Source organism: Hippoglossus hippoglossus, chromosome 1 (assembly GCF_009819705.1).
Source record: "Hippoglossus hippoglossus isolate fHipHip1 chromosome 1, fHipHip1.pri, whole genome shotgun sequence".
In the NCBI taxonomy this organism is placed as follows: domain Eukaryota; kingdom Metazoa; phylum Chordata; class Actinopteri; order Pleuronectiformes; family Pleuronectidae; genus Hippoglossus; species Hippoglossus hippoglossus.
In genome coordinates this window covers 66585-90627 of record NC_047151.1, presented here as the reverse complement: position 1 = coordinate 90627, position 24043 = coordinate 66585, and the positions used below count along the sequence as shown (strand labels likewise).

Below are 24043 nucleotides of genomic sequence, written 5' to 3'. Positions count from 1 at the left end.
GCCCATCCACTACAAGCACACAAGCAGACAGACAGAGAGAGAAAGAGAGGTGGGGGGGGGGGGGGCTATGAAGACCATCATTTACCCCCGAACCCCGACATTCAACGGGTACAACAACAAGCGGAGAAAGCAGAATCGCGGGCTGACCTTATATATACAGTCTATGGGGCTGACCAGCGCGGAGAAATGCACGTCCCGTGTGAACAGCCAGGCGGCTGCGCGCTTGAGAACGGCGCTGCGCTCCCTCGCAGCGGCGCTTCCGCGTCCGGTGTTAACCCGGCGTAACTACTGTAACCCGGCGTACAGTAGTGCTGAACACTGCGGAAGTCTTCCACACTGTTGGCTGTGTGGCGCTGACACAAATTCCAGCTCACGCATGGGAGAGCGAGCGGTCGCGCCCAAGCAACTGCTGCAGCCTCCCAGTCCCAACGATCCAGACAAATGCCACATGTGAGTGAATCGCGGGCTGACCAGCGGAGAAATGCTCGTCCCGTGTGAACAGCCCGGCGGCTGCGCGCTTGGGAACGGCGCTGCGCTGCCTCGCAGCCTCGCTGCCTCCGGTGTAAACCCGGCGTAATGAGTGTGGGGGGACGGGGGGGGCCAAGACCATGTAGGGAGACTTCCAGTGCCTTGTTACGACACAAAACCCAGGAAGCTCAATCGAATCGCTCAAGCATGACGTTTCTGACTTAGAGGAACCATAACAAAACGCGCGAGTGTTTTTTCCCCAGAGTTTTTGGGTTGGTAGACATGCCAGATACCCACATTAACGTGTAGAAGCACTAACAAAGTGGAATTTGCATGCTATGTCCCCTTTAAGGAGTAGGCTTAAAACCTGCCTTTACCATAAAGCCTATATGATGTGGTGCTGCCTATCCGCACCGCCTATGGTCTGCCCGTCAGGAAGTTCAGGATCCAATCACGGAGGGCGGTGTTGAGCCCAAGGTCTCTGAGCTTGATGACGAGCTTCAGGGGCACGATGGTATTGAATGCTGAACTGTAGTCAATGAACAGCATTCTCACATATGTGTCCCTCTGGTCCAGGTGGGAGAGGGCAGTGTGAAGGGTGAGGGAGATGGCATCTGCAGTCGACCTATTGAAGAGGGTCCAGAGAGTCAGGGAGGGAGGAGGTGATGAAGGGTTTGACTTGCCGCTCAAAACACTTCATGATGGTCGAGGTGAGTGCTACTGGGCGATAGTCATTCAGGCAGAGGATTTTTGTTTTCTTGGGAACAGAGACAATGATGGTCTCCTTGAAACATGCGGGGACTACAGACTGGAGCAGTGACAGGTTGAAAATTGTTCACCATGCAGCAGACACCTCCTCCCTTGCTCTTCCCCGAGTTTGTTGTCCGGTCCTGGCGGTGAATGGAGACCCCCTCGGGAACAATGGCGGAGTCCGGGATCGAGGGGTCGAGCCAAGTCTCCGTGAAAACCATCACGTTACAAAACTTAATGTCCCGTTGAAAAACCATCCTGTTATGAAGTTCGTCCAGCTTGTTATCCAGAGACTGAACATTAGCCAGAAGAATACTTGGTAGTGGAGGCCGGTTCTCACGTTTCCTCAGCCGGACTAGGACGCCGGCCCGCGACCCTTGTTTCCTTCGTCGCCTCCGTGCTCCAGGTACGACAGGTAAACAGCGCCATGGGCGGTGAAAAAGTGTTTTTCACCGTCAACCCGATGAGCAGAAGTTGTTCTCTATCATATAGTATGATAGGGCTCGCTTTGTCAGAGTGCACAATGCAGAATAAAGCTGAATAAATAACAAAAAAACAGAAAAAAGAGCAGAGCTGTGGGGGAGCTTGAGACACGGCAGCCTTCCTCGGCACCATCGAGGTCTAGAATGTAGGGGGACACACGACACATGGAACTTCTCTTCCCTCTTCTCCCTCCTTATCACATCCAAAAAATGTATGTCTCATCAATACATGTTACTGACTTGACTTCTTCCCCGGAGTCTCTATGCCTTATCGTCCGCAGATCCAGGGCCACGGTGACAGCCACATCCCAGATTTAGAGATTGTGATCATAATGGTGGATCCTGTATCGCGATACACATCAGGGATTATGATGGTGGATCGCGAATCAGAGATTGTGATCGTAATGGCGGATCCTGTATCGTGCTGGCTGATAGTGAAAATAATGGCGGATCCTGTATCGTGTTGGCATCTGATAGTGGTGGTGGACCACAATTGTGGACTATGGTGGCATCCGATCGTGATGGTGGATCCTGATCGTGGTGGCTGCTGACTGAGGAATATGATTACAAGACTGCTTGATATACAATATGTCTACTCAGATACTCTACCATTACTTACAATAATCCATCAATTCATTGACCTTCAGTTATGCTACAAACTGTTTATTCTAACCAATGCTGTAAATACCCTTATCTTTCTGATGTTCTCCATTACACATGGCATCTATTGCACTTCTGTCCATCCTGGGAGAGGGATCCCTCACATGTTGCTCTCTCTGAGGTTTCTACGTTCTTTTTACCCTGTTAAAGGTTTCGTTTTTTAGTAGTTTTTCCTTACTCTTGTTGAGGCTAAAGAGCAGAGGATGTCACACCTTGTTAAAGCCCTATTAGACAAATTGTGATTTGTGAATATGGGCTATACAAATAAAATTTGATAGATTGATCCAAACCGATAACACCGCAGTCCTAGATATCCTCAACAAAGGTTGCTCCCGGTCTCCATCAATCAATCAATCAATCAATTCTAATTTGTCATATTGGCGTTTGTGTGTTGTTCCTAGTATGGTACGTTGCAAAAAGAGAGGTGGTAAAATTATTTTTCGCCTAGAGCAGCAGAAGTATACACGCCAGCCCTGCCTAGAGGTCATGATTTGCTAGCTTTTTTGGGGCTTCTTGAGGTGCTCTGAATTCGTTGAATCTGTTTACAACCCTTCTTGCCATCCCAGCCTATCAGACATGTCCATCTACAGTATACTCCTGACTCATATATTTACGCTCCGACGCAGTAAGACAGATAAGCTGGGAATTTCTTTCCCCATCTCCATTTTTGCCTTGATTCATATCTCAGCCCATACAAGCCTCTGATCAAATATATCCGCTCCAGGATTACCGCCATGGCATCATCACAACACCCTCTCTTCGTCTCAGAGACTGAAAAAAAATGGCCACCAGATTCTACTTTCAAAAGTAACTACACAGCGTACTCTGCATTTCAGGTATATCGTCCGATCACAATTCCTCCCATTCCTTCCGCATCGGAGCAGCATCCACTGCAGCCAAACTGGGCATCTCAGACCAAACCAAGCATATAGTTCTTACATCCGCATCAACCTCACTAATATTTATCAAGCCCAAACATCAACTTGGGTCGAAATGTGCCTGAGATGGAATCCCCACACTGAGTGTCCATCCGTCCAGTCCACGGCATATCCTCCCAGAACAGCCTGACAATGACATTCTTCATCAATCTTCATCCTTTCCCTTCACATCCGAAAGTGCTGTGGTCCATGCTAGTGAATTCATCTCTAATGCTCCTGCGCTCCTTTTTCAGTAATCAGACTTGATCCACCCATAAAAAGTGTCACCTCTGTGTTTATCTATCCAAAGATGGATTAAAGAGGTCTTAGGTCATTTAAGTAGAACAAAAAGTACAAAATACACTGATGCAGAACAAAAACTGAACCTTAATCAATGTCCACATGTGTCATAGAGGTTCACTGTAGGTATCACATGTCAAAGACAGTTCATAAATATTGAAATACTGTTACTAAAGAGAAGAAATGAAAATGACAAAATAAAATGACCGTGTTTCTTTACTTATCTTTCTGCTTAGCTGCCCCTACACTTAAGGTTGTAGCACTACACAGTGGTTTTCCATGGTAAATGATTAATGGTTGGTATTTATATAGCGCGTTTCTAGTTTTGATGACCACTCAAAGCGCTTTACAGTACAGTTTGCAATTCACAAACACATTCATACAGTGCATCTATGAGCAGCACTTGCTTGGATTAATATGTAAAAGATGCAGAGACAGAATACAAAAAGCAGATAAACAGTTTCTATGGATAATAGGAAAAATATTTCCACTACTAAATCTCACAGTGAAGAAAATGAAATATTTCTTTCAAAATAAATAGAACTTGTAGCTGTGGTCTCAATGACATCATAATGTACAGCTCTTCTCAGGCCAAAGCAAGGTCAATGAACGTCAAATTTCACCAAGTTGAAAGAGGAATATGATAGTGTTCCAGTTTTTATGGCCTTGTGGAGGTGACTCAGAGAGACCTCTAGGTGAACCAGGGAGGTGGCACAGCTGAGACTGATTGTCCAATCAACTCTCCCTGGATTCAAAAGGCAGCAGCTAAGCTGCCAGAGGAGACACTTGGGAGAGAAACACAGGAGACGCAAAAGGACTGAGACGCACATGAGCAAAGCTCATAAAGGAGGGACCGAGACTGAGCGGAGCTGGAAAGCTGGAGACCAGCAGAAATTACTGAACCCTTTTAAGTTTATGTTTTGTGAGTTTATGTTTGTATCACGTGGTTAATAAAAGATGGTGAAAAGCAACCACTTTGTCTTTGGCTGTGTGTGGGAAACCCCAGAGGCATCAGACATTGCAACAGCCCTGTACAGAGACAGCCATGGCAATGTTGGAGGGATTTTAGATTTGACTATTTACATACAGACTGTAAGTAAAGACCATCATTGATATTACCAAATCTGACTTATTCTGCCTTTGCCTTTAACAGATCTGCTTAACTGGAATGCAACCATTTTTTAGAATATTTAAACGAGCTCCAAAAGTGTTGGAAAAAAATAATCTTGAAAACTTTCTGTTTATGACCAGTATTTATATTGCTGTATTAGTTTAAATCAGTTTAAATGAAAGTTATAATGGATGTTCTCCCCAAGGTCTGATAAGGCCTCTTTGAATGTATAAATACTGTTGATCAGGTGTTTTTATTTCTGTGATGTGAAATTATCATGTTTTATTGTTTTATGTCCATTATATATACTAAGGGACCACACATAAAAATGTGCCCTGTGCACATCTGGTGCAATATGTTAATGTACACTGTCCCTGTTTTAAATAAACAAATATAAACCACCACAAAGTCAAGATGGCAAAAATTTCAGTGACTAGAACAACAACTATATAGGGCAGATATGCCACATCAGTGATCATTCATGTCATAATGGCACTTACCGAACTGACGCAGGTCCAGGCAGAGGTTGGCTCCCTCCAGCAAGCTGGTGTTCTGACACATGGACCAAACGTTGAAGTACATGAAGACTGGCAGGCTGGTGAATGCTGTCACTCCAAGCCACACCAGGAAGAACAGGTAAGCCAGGAACATGAGCTGCAAACACACCATCACAGATAATGCAGTTGGGGGGATTAGGGGGTCCTCAAAGAAAGGTCCCCAACAGGATATTTATGCTGTATACAGAGGTTTCTAAATTTTTTCCCCCTGTTAATAGGGTTTTTTGGGGTAGTTTTCCCTTACTCTTGTTGAAGGTTAAGAGCAGAGGATGTCGCACCTTGTTAAGCCCTATTAAACTAATTGTGATTTGTGAATATGGGCTATACAAAAACAATTTGATCGATAAAGTACACGTAAATCAGTTAAAGTTAGGTTTTACATCGATGGCATGTTATTTAATCAAACATATCTTTTTTTTTAATTAGGATTACCAGATCATTTTATACATATGATAATGTGACATGTAGAATATTGCATTTAGTAGGCAACAGCAAGCAGTATGTGTGCAGTTCAATAATAAGCGGTCATTTTTATGATAATAAAGAAACAGGTCAGTCAATGCAATTATGTGGCTCATTGATGTTTTTTTTAACAAAGACAAATAAAATTATCAGTCTGTGGATATACACAAAACACTGATCAGTAGGATCAATTTATCATTGGATTTGGTCTCTGTCAGTGACTGTATATAAAGATGGTTGACGTGAACAGTTGCCTAAAAGTGAACCCAAAATTTCTGGTTCGCCCCTTGGTGGCCGGCTGCAGTATAGGTCTGGAACCCCACTCCATTTAGGTAAATAATATTTTCTTAAAAATGGTTTAATTTTAATTTTAATTCGGCTTTAATTTGTTATTATATGCATTAAAAACAAGATCAAATGTGATGATTGTCAGCTGAAACTTACTACTGATTGGTCAGACATCTGCATACCACAGCTCCACGATCCTTACTGCGCAGACACTAGTTCCAGATTATGTCACCAGCAAAAACTGCACCCATATCTAGGTTAATTGACCTAATTTGTGTACAGTGGAGACGCTTTGTATAACTTCATATATAGTTACTGTTTGGGTAATTTCTTGACAGTAAGAAAAAGATGATATCACCAGACTTGCCCTCTAACCACACCAGCTATCACTGTCATTTACCATGAAACATCTTGCTGTCTATACCCAGCTTAAAAGGATTAATAGAAATAAATATCAGTGTATAACTCTATTAGTTCTAAATTGTTCTTACGAATGCAGTCAGGCAGCGTCCACAGGCAGTGATCTTGAACTCTCCATAGAGATCCCTAATGGCTCCAGTGGTGAAAAAACCCTCTACGAGCAACAGGACTCCGAATACAAAGAATCCAGCTGCAAGGCCATAGATGATATACTTCAGGAGGTCAATACTGTGGAGAGAACACACACACACACACACACACACACACACACACACACACATACAGTCTGAGCTCTCACTGAGTATTTATTTATTTGTGTATTTATTCAGGCTTACCTTTCTAGAGTAGAGTAGGAGCCAGAGCTTTCAGCTATCAAGCTCCTCTCCTGTGGAATCATCTTCCAGGTTCAGTTCGGGAGGCTCAAACCCTCTCTATGTTTAAGAGTAAGCTTAAAACCTTCCTTTTTGATAAAGCTTATAGTTAGAGCTGTTCAGGTCTGTCTTGGACCTGCTCTTAGTTATCCTGCTAAAGGTCTAGAATGTTGAGGGATGTGTTACATAACCCTTAGGCTTGAAAAGGATGGTGATCACTACCTTAAAAGATCTGTGGAAGGTTTTTTGAGTTTTCATATATGCTAAAGACCTCACAAAAGTGTTTGTTTCGTTCTTTTTAATGGTTATTTTAGTTGTGGGATCTTTCCCTTGTATCAAGATGCTAATGTCATGTATATTCTACAATGTTTCGTTATATCTCACATGAGAAGACTTTTTGTTGCTACCTATACAGTAGATTAGGGTGTTTGAACATCAAAAAGTCTTCATTTGTGCTATTTTAAATGCTCGCTGTTCCTCACAGGTCACTATGATGTACCTTGTTTATAGTACAAAATATTCCCCTTGAATCAGAAAACTTCACTCAACTTCACTCACTGTTCATCTGAGAAGGGCTTTGCCGTATATGAAGGGGAATTACAACATTCAGAAAGGCTGGTAGAATTTGGCTGAGAACATTTGCCATTTAAAGTGATTGTGGTAAAACAAGAAAACCCACAGGTGAGGTCCTTTGATCTGTGTAAGAAGTGATGGTTAAAAACACTTACAAGTCACTTACATCATAAACACATCCAGTGTTTCTCCTGGGGCTCTGATGACTTCAAAGTAGTTCTGCAGGATGCTCACAGTGCCGCTCAAAGCCTCGTGGCCACACCCACAAAACAAGGCCACGCCCATGTAGAGGAGAATGGTGGCAATGAGAGAGGCCCAGGGCAGACTGCCCACACATCGCTCACAGCACTCCTTACAGCCTGAAAAAACACAAAACACACAGTTTTAGTCTTCAACAGTCAACCGCTGACTGAAACTCTGATTGTACAAGATAATTCAGAGTTCATCAAATCAATTCAACTGAAACATCCAAGACCAGTAATGGATATATGTATCCACAACCATGTAAAAAAAAATATCAGAGGATACCAAAGGAGGAGATGTGTATCAGAAATGTGAACACCACTGCTTCGAAAGACTCAAAGCTCAGTTGAGAGTGCCAAAATGAAAAGTGCTGCAAAGCAGCAGCTGTGTCCTAAGGTGTATTCATTAATTGTTGCTTTATTAATGATTAGAGGTACTGAAACTATAAAAGGATAATGTTCTTATTAACATTCACTTTCTTTGGACAGTGAAACAATAATTGTGCAGATGTCATCACGTCACCGTATAAAAATATCATAATATCAGCAGCTTTTGGATTTCAGCATGTGTGTGTGTGAAACCACACACACACACACACACACACACACACACACACACACACTTTCATATAAGCAGACATGCAGCCACTCAGCTTCACTGAAACCATACATGTAGACAGAGCGTCAATCCTACAGAGAGTGGAACAAAGATAAAGAGAAGCCTAGACACCACTCTTCCTCCCTCCCTCCTTCACCTCCTCATTGCACAGAAAGGGGTTTGTGTGTGTGTGTGTGTGTGTGTGTGTGTGTGTGTGTGTGTGTGTGTGTGTGTGTGTGTGTGTGTGTGTGTGTGTGTGTGTGAGTGTGTGAGTCATCGTGCTGCTGAAGTTTAATTGACCAGCCTTGTTGCCATGCCAACAGGGGTGTGGCAGGAGGCTGCTGACCCACTTTGCCTGCAGTGTTGTCATGGCAGCAGCACAGCGCTCCAAGTGTTGCAGTCACACTAATGCACATACATGTGCTGTATTTTCATACAGTGACGGACACACACACTCAACAGATACACCTACAAAGCATCTATTTAAATTGACACAAAGTCTGGTTTGTGAGAAATGATCAGCACACAGATGTCTGTTTCACTATAGAACGTGAGCCAGTAATGGAGGAACAAAACTAGCTGTGATGCCTAGTAAGAAGGTACCATTTTGCATTTACGGACTCCATTTAATAAAGCATTCATTACTCATGAGCTACGCGCTCAGTGTGGTTATGCAGGAGACAAATATGGATTTTACCTTTATTTTTACACATAAAGAATATTGATTCAGGCTACATTTGTGTGACAGTTCTGAGGCAGATGCACAGGCACAGTGACGGATGTGTTTGATATTGTTAGGGTCTTTTGTACAGAGTGCTCTTTTATACTTTTATATATCTGCAGTTATGTATGTGTATGTCTTTCTGACACTGTGTGTGTGCGAGTATTTGTGACCATGAATCCTGAATTTCAGCCATGTTATAATCCTCTTTACATTTCCATACTTGGGCTTAAAATGCAAGAAAGGTCCATTGACCTGGTAAAATCTGGGACAAGCTAAACACAAAAGGAACTGCTTTCAGCCTATATGTGTGGCTATTTTCTTTTTTTTAGAAAGAGGTACAAATATTTACACATAATATGACATAAAACATCCATCTGCTGTCTCAACGCACAAAGTTGTGATAAGATTCACATTCAGCTGGTTAGTGTATCTTGCAGCAATCGAAAAAGCGAATTACTGTCTATTTATAATAGAAAATGACATCAAAGCGATGGCTCTATCTATTACACTTCAATTGCATATTTTATAATTTTGTATTGTGTATTTGTAACTTGATTTTTGTTTTTCTTCAACAATTTCATTGTTTACATTCCTGGTGGCCTCTTTCCAGATAACTATCAATATTTCTCAACAATAACTGTGTGATTTGATTGACGCTGGCATTGATTTTTAGGCCTTCATGGTACTGATTGAATAAGGAATAATTTGTGACTTAAATTTTTTATCCAGTGGCAGTAGTTAAGCAATTATACTGTGTGTGTGTGTGTGTGTGTGTGTTTGTGTGTTTGTGTGTGTGTGTGTGTGTGTGTGTGTGTGTGGTGCTTGGTGCTTTCTTTCTTTCTTTCTTCCTTTCTTTCTCTCTCCTATGTTTCACCTATGTTTACCTGCGGGGCTAGATCAGTGCGCATGTACAGCCTGGATGAATAAATAATGAATCCCCATTAAATTGTTCAACTGCCTGTAAAATCATGATTGGAGATGAGCACATCAATAACACAGGAATCAATACTTACAGATACAACTTGCTACTCAATCCGTATTGATAACAACTACTGATTACAAAAGGCTGTCTATTTGAAAACTATAATGCTGTGCAAGGCTTTCTATTCTTTTATAGCACAGGTACCCTCTTTTTACCCTGTTAAAGTTATTTTTTTTGGTAGTTTTTCCTTACTCTTGTTAAGGGTTAAGGGAAGAGGATGTCACACCTTGTTAAAGCCCTATTAAACAAATTGTGATTTGTGAATATGGGCTATACAAATAAAATTTTATTGATTGATTGATGGTTTGCACCGTGACAGTGTCCTGTTGGTCAAAAAAGAGATGAGCCATCATTTGCTCCCCAGCCCACAACCCCATCATGACAAAGCAAAAATATGGGATGATCTTGCAAGCGAATCAAGTAAAAGGAGTCATCAGAGAACAAGTAGAACATGTAGTAAATGTTTAAAAAAATACTTAAATAGACATTATCTTAAAGAAAAACTCCTGCATAAAAGTTAGGCAGTGCACAGCTGTTTCATTAATAGTTTTGTGACTGACTCAACCAGCTCTCAAAGATATGTTAAAATACGATATACTGTAAGTATCGATGAATGTGTCACCAAGAATTTTTTAAAGCGACACGATATTTTTGTTAAAATAGTTAACTAGAATAGCACTCAGGAGAATGCACAACCACACCAAGGCCCAACAATACACATGATTATCATTTCTTATAGTAGAAATATAAAAGAATGAAAGAATTGTTCTGATAACCAAAAATTATACATTTTTCATAACATAGTTACATAAACATAGTTCAAGCAAGTGAAAAATCTGCATCAGAATATAATGTGATTTTCCCAGGGCCAGGCCCTATCCCTGGTGTAAATTGGTTTCATGTTTTTGTGTATTCTTGTAAATAAATGGACCAACAAACATGCATGGGTGAAAACATAAGCTTTACATAACTACATAATTATATACAATGCCATTAAAGTGTAGTGTCTCAGCATGAGACTGAACATCTGTTCAATTACAAACCAAAATGATTTTTCCAACTGCACACTTGCCAGGAGAAAAAGCACATATTTATGTATGTTTTTTCAGCATTCTAGCCTTTATCTGGTTGTCAACTGCGAAGTATGACACAGCAAAGTTCCAAGGCACAAATTAAATTATGGACACTGCTGTTATGTAGCATATGCTCTAACCATTCAGCCAGCAGAATGCTCCAGCTTCAACCCACAAACATTTAAGTAGATTAGTCCATTAAGTTACACTTAATTCACAGTTAAATTCATTAACAGAATGTTATTTATTTTTATTGTAACTGTGTGAATGGAGAATTTGAATCACTTACTCTGTAAGATGAGCAGAAGAGGGACAAACTTTGGTCATTAAGTCATGCACAGATTAATTTGGAGAGGCTCTATAAAATGGTACAAACTGGAAACACTACCAGGACTTCACAAGTGCAGGCCAGGAAATTTAACATCGGTATGGCATAATTCAGAGCTGGGAGCTACAAAATCAAATACCCAACAAATGACTCTTTGCTTCTTTGCTTGCTTCTGCTTGAATAGAACAGTACTTCAAGACTTATTCTTTTTTCATTCAATTATATAGAGATCTGTGTTTTGATATTTCTTATGTATAAATCAAAACTTGGGCTGATGGTGGTAAAAGAAATGTCACTTCAGAAACTGCAAAATTGTGTTTTGCATTCAGGGTTGGGGTTGACCACTTCCACCAACCACAACCATCCAAGTGAGCTAGCGGTTCACAGTAAAGCTATTTATCATCTCTTGTGTTAGTGGAAAGTGATTCAATTAACTTCAGAGAGAGGAAAAAGGAGCAAACCCCTTGTCCATCGCTTCATTCTCTCCAGTATCTCTTTCTTCCCCTCTCTCCTCCTTCCTGACCCTCTCCTCTCTCACCCTCTGTAGGCCTGCTAAGTCAATTTGTATCGACTTATTCCTCCCTCCATTAAATTCCTTTATATTAGTGGCCATAATAATGAAAAGGATATAATGCACAAGGGGCCCTCTCGGTTTTCCCATTAACCTCTACAATAAATCAGAAATTAATTCAACAAATTACACAACTTACAAATTGCACAACTTAGGGTAAATATTTTCATTTCTGTAGGTTCAGAAAGTGGCATGCCTGGATAAACCACTGATTATATGGTGTCAATGTTTTTTATGACTTTTTATAATTATATACGTAACCTTCTTCTTCTTGGTTTTACTTGAAAAACATACTTTGTAAATAAATTTCCTTCATGCTACCATATTTAAAGGTTAATTACAGTGAGTCAATCTCTACCCAGTTCATTAAAAGTTAAACATTTCCTGTCATACACCCAACATCATGAAGTGGTGGGTTTTATGCATCCTGTTAAACTGATCTAAATTTAACAAAAGTTAGATAATTAGCAAGTGTTGGGATGTGTTACTTGTCTGAAAAAAAGCTTCTCCAAAGAAGTGTGTACCAAAAACTCCAACCTGACAAACAAAACCTCAACAACAGACAGATCAAATAGGAATGGATGCAGCTCTCAGAGCACAGCAAGGTTTTAGGCCGGTGTTTATTAACCTGGTTTGTTCTAGGATTTTTGTCATCCATCCATCTATTATCCAAAACACTTATCCCTCTATAAGGGTCACAGGGGTGCTGCCAATCCCAGTTTACTTAGGTGAAAGGCAGAGTACACCCTTGATAGTTTGCAAACAGTGGTGTAGTGCAGGGTATATGCAGGTATAAGGCGTATACCTACTTACTTTTCAATAAGCATAGAGTATAATCCCTTCTGAATCACCTCTGGTGCGCATAATTCAGTAGCAAACCTTTTTTTCCTAGGACAACAAAAACCTCACCAGCCTTACTCTGTCTCTGATTGTTTAGTAATGTTGCTTTTGTTGATTGGTTTGTTGTTTTGTTTGCTGGGGTAGGTAGTAGGAGTGGTGATTAGTAAATTAGGATAAGAATATCAGAAAAAATCCAATCATAGGCAGAGTAGGGCAGGTCATGTCTGTGTTTGTCTTCATGGCTGACTTAGTTTCTGTATTTTTTATTCTTAAACCCCTGTTGAATTTTTTCCTATCTGACTTTGTTCCTCTGTGGGTCTCATGATTCTCTCTAGTCGATTAATTAGTTAAACAGTCTCTGTGGTCTGTGTTCTGTATTTGTGTCCAAATTCAGACGTTATGACAGAACAAACTGGCCAAACAGACCCAACAGCCATCCACCAAACTCCTAACCAAGAAATATGCCTTGGAGAACATGATGGTTTAAGAAATCTAATGGAATGCAATCAGGCCATCATGGACCAATTATCTCTATAAACTCAGCATATTGCTTACCTCATATTTTTGTCCTCTCCCCCAGTGCAAGCCAATCAGCCAACTCAGTCACCTTCACATCTGCAATCTTTGCAGGGAATCATATGCACCAGACCCGACACTGTTCTTCTGTGACCAGGTAAAGGTCATGGGTTCCTTCTTCAATTCCAGTCACTTTCACCTCTGAGGCATCCAAGGTACTGTACAATATACGGTGGGCTTATAATGGGGAAGAGCTCTGGATTGGGCAGAGGCCATACTATCTCAAACAGATGTCTCATCCTTTACATGTAAGGATTTAATGGTTAAAATCTGAAATGTGTTTGATCACCCTGATGTTCTTGGTAAATCTTTGTCAGGGAGTATACTGCAGCCGAATACTCAGTGTTGTTAGCCTCCAGAGATGGACCTACTGATCTTAACTCAGTTGTGTCGCTTGCAATCATGTGGGACAATTGTCTACAAGAATGTTACAGACAGAAGGCAGGCCATTCTCGTCACTCCTATACCCCCTGTATCTCTCCGTCATCCAGCCTGCACCTGCAGACCTCTCCAACCCTGCCATTTAACAACCTCTCGAGGAGCACATGCAGGGATAGGTTCTCTTTCAATATTCGTTTCGGTATCTCACTATGGAACACGCCCACCGCGCTATCCCCCAGAAGCAATTTTACACAACGCCAGTCCTGACTGGCAGGCAGACGTGACATCTGTCACCAGAGGAGGAACTTCCTTCTTCTATATATAGACCCGACGTCACATCATCACCTCAGTCTAAAACCTCTTCTCGCTCCTAGAAGCATCCTCTCAGACGGCAGGTGTAGCTAACGGGCTAACTACTCTGTCGACGAGCGCTACCTGAACGCTGCATAGCTTCCTGAGTTTAGTAGATAGTCACCATAGTAGTTACTCACCTCTTCCAGTTTTATCGGAAGAGATGGCAACCATGGACCCTGCTCCTGCCCTCACCATGGACAAAAGCAAGGTACTGCCGAGGTTGTGCACATGTGGTAACAAAATCTCGGGGGCAGATACCCACTCTGTATGTTCGACATGCCTCGGGCTGGAACACGCCCAAGAATCGCTAGCATCGCCAGAATCGCCTTTCCACAAAAACCAACCAACGCAGGCTAGCGCGCCAAGCTAACTTGTCAGCGTTGGATCCTATGATGGGGGTAGCCGTCCCCCGTCCACAGGAGAGAGTGGAGAGCACCTAGGGAAACTCGCCCCACTGGGGCGATCAGCTCGACGCTGTTGCACCGCTACATGACTCCGACGAGCACGAGACCGACCTAATGTCCGGACAGGGCGTAACCGTCGGTGGTGACTCCGACTCACTGGAGTCCATTAGCCTCTGCTCTGAGGATGACAAGGTGGACGTGGAATCCATTTTCACCCCACCAGCTGCAAAGCTGACGACCGAAGATGGTACATGCAGCCCAAACCTGGCTCCCAGCATGGAGCCAGGACCTGGCATGGACCTGCACGAGGACTGTAAGACAGTGGCTGCTCAGCTTGGAATTGTGTTGGCCTGAAGCCCTCACAGAGACCACCATGTCGCGCTATGAGGGTAAAAGGCTCCCCAGAACAAAAGCTTCCACCAAACAGCTTCTGCCGTTTTTTCAGAGCAAGCCACCTCAAGGGCGCCTGGGCGAAGAAGCCCTTCACTTCCAGCGTGACGGCGGGTGATCCAGCTGCCCATCCTGCCACTCTGGGTGCCAAGAGGAAGACGCGCGTTACCTAGCACGCTTCTTCCAGTGGGGGAGGACAGGTTCAGCCAGACCCCTGTTTCCCTCCTGGCGAAAGATGTTCCGTTCCAAGGGGCTTGTTCCAGACAAAAAGGCATGCAGAGGTCATGTTAGCGCTCACAGTTCACGTAAACACAAAGAAGAGAAAGGTCAGCGCTGCAAGAGCCCTGTGGAGCCGCAGCCGAGTGTTTCCAAAAGCACAAAGTGCACAAGCACTTGTGCCCAAACAAACACCAAATCCCTTTCCACTCTGTAAAATGTTCAATAAATATCACATGCGGTGCTCATCCAGTCCACGTGCTGAGGGCGCAACCTCACATGATAGAGGAGCAGAACATGGTGGTGCGGGCTCGCATGACACCACAAGGGGGCAGTATGGCTCCACCTATGGGACAGCGAGCCAGCCTGCCTGTTGCAAATGGCAATATGAGCGCTGGAACGGCGCAGCCCATGTTACCTGCCGCTGCACAGGCACTAGGATCGCTGGAGGCTCAAGCCCGACAGTGGCAAGCCTGTGGGGCATCAGAGTGGGTAATAAAATCTGTGACCGGGGGTTACAGGCTTCTATTTGCGTCCACTCCACCCCGTTTCAACGGGATATCGCAGTCACAGACGCAGGATGAAAATGCGCATATCTTGCAGAAAGAAATCACTGCAAACTGAGCCCGACGCACCACAGTCATCGCCAGGTCTTAGTCTCCATGGCTTGTGTCCACGCGCTGCACCCGTGGAGATGCACAGTTTTTCTGACCAAAGGCATTGCCATGGGAACGGTGCTGGCACGAAGAGTTATTACAACAGATGCCTCTCTTGCGGGCTGGGGAGCCAAGCAAGAGGGGAGGGCAGTGAGTGTAACATGGAGTTTGCAAATGCAGTCCGTTCACATACACTGCCTGAAACTATTGGCTGTATCACTGGCACTGAAACATTTTCTGCCCCTTCTCAGAGGGCAGCATGTTCTGGACAGAACAGACAATACCACCGTGGTGGCATATATCAACAGGGGGGGCTGTGCTCACGTCATCTTCCTACATGGGCACACAGACTGATTGTTTGGAGCGGCTCTCATCTGTTATCCCTCAGGACACACATGTGCTGGGCATACTGAACTGGGGAGCAGATTTGTTCTCCAAGGGCAGCCCTCGCTACAACGATTGGAAACTCCATGGTGAGGTGATAGCTCAGATATGGAGAAAATTTGGCCTGGCGGAAATAGATCTGTTCGCGTCAGAAGAGAACGCAGAGTCCCCGATGTTTTATTCCCTGACCGGCCAGAACGCTCCAATCGGGGTGGATGTTATAGCGCACGACTGGCCGCATCTTCTACTGTACGCTTTCCCCCCATTAGAGCTGATCACTCCTACTCTTGCCAGAGTGCGGGAGAGAGGTCATGCCCTAATTATAATAGCTCCCCGCTGGCTGGTGAAACACTGGCTAGCGGAGATATACCAGCTATTGTGCGCTCAGCCATGGCCTCTACCTCTGCGCAGGGATCTCCTGTCACAGGCGCACGGAGAGATTTTTAACCCTCATCTGGAGCGCATGGCTCTATGGGCTTGGCCTGTGAGAAGCTGGACTTCCACAGAGTGTCATCAAAGCTTTTCAAAGCACCAGGGCTCCTTCTACACCAGGGGTAGGCAACCTTTACTATCAAAAGAGCCATTTTGTCCCCTCTTCCCCCAAATAATATTTTTCTGGAGCCGCAAAACATATTTGATGAGACAGCTTATAAAGTTTAATATATAGTTATACTATATCTATATATAAACTATAGTTTGTTGCATTTATGAAATTATAGAACGACAATAAAGAAAACTGTTGCTATTTTTACCTGTTACAACAAAGGAAAACACCAAACTCTTATGAAGAGGATACAAAAATATACTGGCATGTGTAGGCCTACTTTGAAATAAATTAAACACAGAACTATGCAGGCCTATTTGAGTCCTCCCCATATTTGTGGGAAATGTATAAAATAAGAAGCAGCAAGTTTGTATTCAATTATGACTAAAGTCCATTTCAGTGTGCTGTCATCCTCTTCTGTTTTTTCCCACGTACAGCAATCAACCGTCGGGTAATACGATGTGACGCATATTTTAGTTGATGAAATATTAAAACAATAAGTGAGAGCAGGTAAGACTGGAGGCGGACACAGAAACTGAAGCTCAGTACAAACCAACTGCAGCTTCTGCTCTGATCAAGAAGCGGCGGCGCTGATCTCTGAGCAGCTGTGACCAGAGAAACTCTGTGTTTTCACTGTTTCCACTGTTAAGAAGCAGCCGGTAAGTCACTGACCGGCTGCTTCACGTGAACGAGCTCTAATCTCACTGTGTGTGTCTCTCTGTGACCCAGTCATATGTAACTCTCACATGCCACCTTATTTCTCCAGACTGGGAAATGGTCTCACACGTCCTGCAGACCAGAGCTATGTTTGAAAGCCACACCGGGTCAAATATTGCAGATTTGCTACGGGACGTGGTTAATGAATGGGGGCTTGTTGACAAGGATCCTGTGTTGGTGACAGATAATGCCTCTAATATGACAATCGCGGCACAATTGGCGAAGTTAGTGCACGTGAAATGCTTTGCGCACAGTCTGAATTTGGCCGCTCAACGGGCACTCAAGACGCCCACTGTTTCCCGTCTACTGGGAAGAATTCGCAGCATCGTGGCTTTTTTTAGGAAAAGCACAATTGCAAGCCATGCCCTGAATGAAAAGCAGAAGCTACTTAATCTCCCCGAATACAAGCTCATGACAGATGTAGCTACGAGATGGAACAGCGCCTGTGATATGTTGGAGCGCTTCTTAGAGCAGCAGCCCGCAATTTGCGCAGCATTACTCTCCACTGAGGTGCGGAAGAATGCCAAGGAGTTGTGGACCTTAACTGAAGTGGACCTGGCCTGTGCTGAAGATGTGGCTAAAGCCCTGAAGCCGCTAAAAGTTGCAACACTCGTTATGTCAGAAGAAAAGACCCCTACGCCGTCTGTTATAGCACCGCTGCATGCCCAGCTGTGCAACGGCGCTCATGTCCAAGCAACAGACTCGGCCGTTACGAGGGACATTAAAAACACCGTATCCGGGGATCTTGGGAAGAGATACGTGAGCGACAGATCCTTTCTGTGCATCGCCTCAGCACTAGATCCACGCTTTAAAGCGTTGCCCTTCTTGGAAGAAGACCAAAGACAGGACACGTATACCACTGTGGCAGCAGAGGCAGCGCGGATTTCTCAGGTGGGGGTTAATTAACCTTAGTTTACTAAGTGTTTTTTTGCCCGAAAAACAAAACGACCTTTTCACTTGACTTTGGTACAGCAGGTTGTGCAGTATAATGTAATGATATAACTATACAACTGTGACTCATCTTTTGTATTTATGAATGCTATGTGGTCTTGGTTATAAGCTTTATATACAGTCTATGGTTATAAGTACATTTTTATGTTCTGATTTCAGAAGAACCAGAACTATGTACCAGAACAAGAAAAGGCTAAAACTTGTTCTTCCCCACCCTGCAAGAGAAGAAAGGACTCTACCTGTGCTCTAGCAGATTTATTTGGAGAGACATTTTCTCTTCCCAAAAGACAAGACTCACCTATGTCACTACATGATCAGGCACTTGATGAAATCAAGAAATACAAAGAGGCAGAGCCATTGGCTCTTACTGGGGATCCACTCAGTTGGTGGAGGGAGCACCAGGTTGCTTTCCCCTTACTATCTAACTTAGCTAGGAATACCCTCTGCATCCCAGGTACAAGTGTTGCCGCAGAGAGGGTGTTCTCCACCGCTGGAGACATAGTTAGAGCTCAGAGGAGTGCTCTGAAACCTGAGCATGTGGATCAACTGGTGTTTCTGCACAAAAATCTGAAAACATGTTAAGCCTTAGCTGCCAGTACAAGGCCAATTTTAAGTTTGTTAAAAAATATTTTTTTATTTTTTTTATTATAATTTTGTCTTTATAAAAGAACTGGTTTGCTGTGGACATTCTTATAGCAAATGGAAGTGCACTTAAAGTCAAGTGAAACCAGAGTATTATGGCTATTTTAAGTTTAAAAGTTAAGGAATATTTTATTTGCATTTATTAATAACTCTGAGTTGAAGGAGCATTATTTTATTTAACATCTTATCTTTGTTGGCCAGAATTTTAAGTGTTTTAAGTTGTGCAATCCTTAAGGCTTTGCCTTTGTTGTTATATGGAATAATAAAAAACAGCTGTTGTAGTAAATTCTGTGCAGGACATGGTCATTATTCAAAAGCAATGTGTATCGTGATACGTATCGTATCGTGGCCTCCGTATCGTGATACGTATCGTATCGTGAGGTTGTAGGCGATACCCAGCCCTAGTGTCCGCTGTCTGGGAGCGCACACACACACACATTCGCCCGCTCCTGGTATTTCATGATGGCCTGATACGATGATGATTTAAAAAATAAACATGAACGTTAGTGAACGTCACGATAAACGTGAGTGAACGTCACGTTCGCGTTCATCACATGAAAACTGATTCGTTAAGTTCACCGTTCGCGTTTGAGGATTGGTGCGCAAAAGCAGGGGTGGAGGCTTTTCGGAGCCCTATACCTGTGATTTTGACATTCCTACAGGAACTACTAGACAATGTTCTGGCGTTCTCCACTATCAAAGTGTACTAAGCTGCTATTTCAGCATGTCACATAGGCTTTGGGGATAAAACGGCAGACAGCATCCTCTCATTTGACAGTTTATGAAAGCGCTCGGCGCATGCGGCTGGTGTCAAGGAGCCTAACCCCACTGTGGGATTTGACACTGGTGCTCGAGGCGCTATCTTGCGCACCTTTCATGCCACTGCAGCAGGTAGAGCTTAAGATGCTCTCTTTCAAAACGGCTCTCTTACTGGCGCTGACATCTGCAAAGCGCGTAAGCAATATTCACGCACTATCAGTGAATCTGTCATGCATGCAGTTTTTTATGGGGGATTTAAAAGTTGCTAAAACCAAATCCCGCGTTTGTGCCTAAGGGTTTTAACTCGGCATTATCATATTGTCCTATTGAGCTGTCGGCATTCCATCCTCCACTGTTCTCCACGCTGGAGCAGGAACGGCTGAATGCGCTCTGTCCGGTGCGCACATTACGAGCTTGTGGACATGTGGACAGGACATCTGGCTTCAGGAAATCAGAGCAGCTGTTTGTGTCTTGGACTACTTCACACTTGGGGAAACCTCTTACGAGGCATTGTTTGTCACACTGGATCGTGGAGGCTATTGCCTCAGCCTATCATTGCTGGGGAATACAACCCCCCATAGGTCTGCGGGCGCATTCCACTCGTGGTATGGCTGCATCATGGGCACTGTTCCAGGGCGTGTCTGTTGAAAAGATATGTGCGGCTGCCAGCTGGGCAACGCCTCATACCTTATCCAGATTTTATAATCTGGATGTTACTGTACCTACATGGTCTCATCCAGTCCTGAATGTGAGTTACGTCACAAATGTGCCTGTCTGACTGACTGATTGGTTAGTTATTGGTCTTCGAGGTAAGCTTATCTGGCAATGCGGCAGTCGCCATATCCCATAGTGAGATACGGAAACGAATGTTGGAAGACAACTTTAGGTTAAGAAATTAACCCCGGTTCTCTGAAACATGAGTGAGGTATCTCACCAGATCACCCTCCTTGCCTGGAGCGAGGAAGAGGTGTGCTTACTTTTTAGACTGAGGTGATGACGTGATGTCAGGTCTATATATAGCAGGAAGAAGTTCCTCCTCTGGTGACAGATGTCACGTCTGCCTGCCAGTCAGGAATGGCTTATTGTAAAATTGCTTCTGGGGGACAGCGCGGAGGGCGTGTCCCATAGTGAGATACCTCACTCATGTTTCAGAGAACCGAGGTTAATGTCTTAACCTAAAGTTAGGGAGAGCTCGTCTCATTCCTGTGGAGCAACTACGGAGAATACGGTCTGGTGAGTGCCTGTGCTGTAATCAGCTGGTCACTTTTAAGATACCTGTACTTGTACCCACAAAAATAATTGGCTCGCCCACAGAAGTGGGGTTTCTGGCAGGACCGTCTTTTCCCTGACCTCCATCTCTACAGAGATTACAAATCTTTGGCCTTGTGTTCACCACCTCCCAGACCATATGACAATGGACAATGGATCTCCTCCTTGGGGCTCCCCTGCCTAGCAGTATAATCTGTCATAACTCGAAGGGAAGCCAAATGCGTAAAGGAAAGTCTAGCAGCAGGCATCATCCTACCGTCCTCCTCTTGTGTAGGCACTGCATTTTTCTTAATCCAAAAGAAGGATAAGACCTTGCGGATGTGCATAGTCATATCTCAGTAAAAAAAATCAATACCCTTTTCTTTTGATAATTATTGGAGTTTCATGTCAAGAGAGTTCCCTTGGTTACATTGTTGAGAGTGGGCAGGTGAAGGCAGACCCAGAGAAGATCAGCCGGATTCAGCGTGGCAGTTTGTGGTGGAGGTCGATGCCTCGGACACTGGAGTCGGGGCTTATCGCAGGCTGAGATGAAAAGTTGCATTCCTGCACCTTCTTCTCCTGTCGCCTTCTTCTCCTGTCGCCTCTCCCCAGCAGAGTGCAAGCTGGCGTTGAAGAATGGTGGCATTGGCTGGAGGGTGCTTATCAGCCTTTTGTTGTTTGCCCGATGCTCTGTCCTGCCAACATATGTCTGTTGAAACCATCTCTGACTGTAACACCCAGGATCCTGAGCCAGGATATGGTCCACCTATCATTCTTTTGTGACTAATTCTATCCAGTCATTGGTTTTGCAGTGGATGCACACCTCGCACTTCACCTGTCATCCAGGAGTTAGCCGCACCTTATCCCAGCTCAAACGGTACTTTTGGTGGCCTACCATGGACAGAGACATTCAAGAGTTCATTTCCGCAAGCACAGTGAGTGTACAGAGCAAGACCTCACACCAGCCACCTGTAGGTTACCTTCGACCTCTACTAATCTCAGACTGCCCATAGTCCCATATCACCTAGGATTTTGACAAAGGACTTCTGTTATCTAATGGTAACATAGTAATCCTTAGAACTGTTGACAGTTTTCCCAAAGCTGCTCATTTCCGTGCTCTGCCTAAACTTCCCACTGCCGCTGAGACAACCAAACTCCATGGGATACATGTGGAGTGGGCGGCTGTGGCTCAGGGTTTAGAGTGATTGTCCTCTAACCAGAAGGTCATTGGTTCTATCCCAGTCTTCCCCATTTCAAATGCTGAAGTGTCCTGAACCCTTCTCATAGAGAAAAGTGTTGCACATAGATGCACTGTATGAATGTGTGTGTGAATGGTGAATGTAAAACTGTACTGTAAAACACTTTGAGTGGTCATCAAGATTAGAAAAGCGCTATATAAATACAGACCATTTACCATTAAAAGGAAGGAAAACAGCTATAGCCGGAAAACATCCTGTTTCTTGGGCCCGTTTGAAGTTGAGCAAATCATTAATGGTCTGTGATAAACCCGACCTTCCGTGTCTCCCACACCATCTCATTGGTCTCGCTAGCCTGAAAAATTATGCTAAATCCCCAGTCAACAACAGCATTGTCAGTCTTAGCGGTGTCATAATTGTAATTATGATATGAATAGTATTTGACAATACTGGTCAAGTTAAGAATTACATTAGATGAGTAAGGTCTATAGAGCACAAATATTGCAGGAATTGACATTGATTGCAGGTGTCATTAGTATTTAAATCACATATACATATATAATAAATAACATGCAGGAGAATAAGGACGAAGATTTTTCATATTTTTGACCATGAATATCTATGTCAAATACCTTATGTAATTGCTAACCATGTTACAAACACTTGAATTTTAAATGGCAGACTTTGGCTCCCACACATTTCTCTACAATCAATAAGCAGAGTCCTGAAACTGTTAAATTAATCACAGTGAATAACAAGTCTATGTTTGTTTGAAAAAGTTGCAATATTATAAAGACAAGATGTTCACTCTGGTGCTGCTGTTTGTATAGAAACAAATACAATAAAAGATTGTTTATAAGTTATATTATTCAAATATGTCATTACTAGCTGGTATAAGCAATGCTAGGTCCATACTTTTGGTAATTATCCAAATTATTTTTGGCAGTAAAGAAAGTTACACCAAGCGGCTAAAACCCGGGCTGAGCAATGAGGCCAATGCAGAAGTGCAAAAAGCTGCAGTTCACTGGGTGGCCACTTGAGGCTGGCTCCAAGAAGGAGTAAATTCCCATTGACTCCCATGTTAAAAAGCCTAACTTTAGAGCAGAATTAAACCTGTTTACAGCCTGGTTAAAAAAACGGTTTTAGTCTCAATCACTAAGTTCATCCTTCATGACAACTCTGAGGAGGTTGAATGTTTTTCTAACATAATTATCACTTGATGGACAGGTGACATCACCGTTAGCTCGCCACTCCATCTTCTAGCCTGTTGCCTGCTCGGCTTCACCTGAGCTAACAGGCTAATCCCCGTCACTGAACACGACCTGAGTCTGTGGCGAGGTTTTCACTCACATATCAGATGAATAATACAGTTTGATGTTCGGCTGGATCTCCTGACAGAGAAGTTAAAGACGTCTGTGCTCCAGTTTCTTTGGTAAGTAAAATACTGTATTTTATTTATGTGTTAGTAGTGATTAGCAGTAGGGCTGTGCTAAAAAAATCGATATGGCAATATATCGTGACGTCCTCCTTGCTGATGCACGCATCGATGCAGATGCTACTGTAACGATACGGCATCAAATGCTGTGACGGCAGTTTTGAAAGTGAAACATCACCTATGGTGCAGTGCACAATAATGCCAATAGGTGGCAGCATAGGCAAAAACAGCACACGTCTCAATTCAAAACAAACATGGAAGGAAACTGGCGAAGTTAGTGAACGTGACATGCTTTGCGCACAGTCTGGATTTGGCCGTTGAACGTGCACTCAAGACGCCAATTGTTTCCCGTCTACTGGGAAGAATTCGCAGCATTGTGGCTTTTTTTAGGAAAAGCACAATTGCAAGCCATGCCCTGAATGAAAAGCAGAAGCTACTTAATCTCCCGGAGCACAAGCTCATGACAGATGTAG

General features: G+C 43.5%; 1 protein-coding gene across 2 annotated transcripts in view; it reads right to left on the bottom strand.

Annotated features, from left to right (window-relative positions):
* Window positions 1-24043, bottom strand: part of LOC117766746 (neuronal membrane glycoprotein M6-a-like) — a 43044-nt gene that overhangs the window by 10247 nt on the left and 8754 nt on the right. For both annotated transcript variants that reach the window (XM_034594091.1, XM_034594081.1), the window contains exons 2-4: window positions 7526-7718; window positions 6487-6643; window positions 5189-5342 (exon numbers count right to left, since the gene is read on the bottom strand). In XM_034594091.1, the coding sequence (XP_034449982.1) occupies window positions 5189-5342; window positions 6487-6643; window positions 7526-7718 (504 nt within the window). The remainder of the gene's footprint in view (window positions 1-5188; window positions 5343-6486; window positions 6644-7525; window positions 7719-24043) is intronic.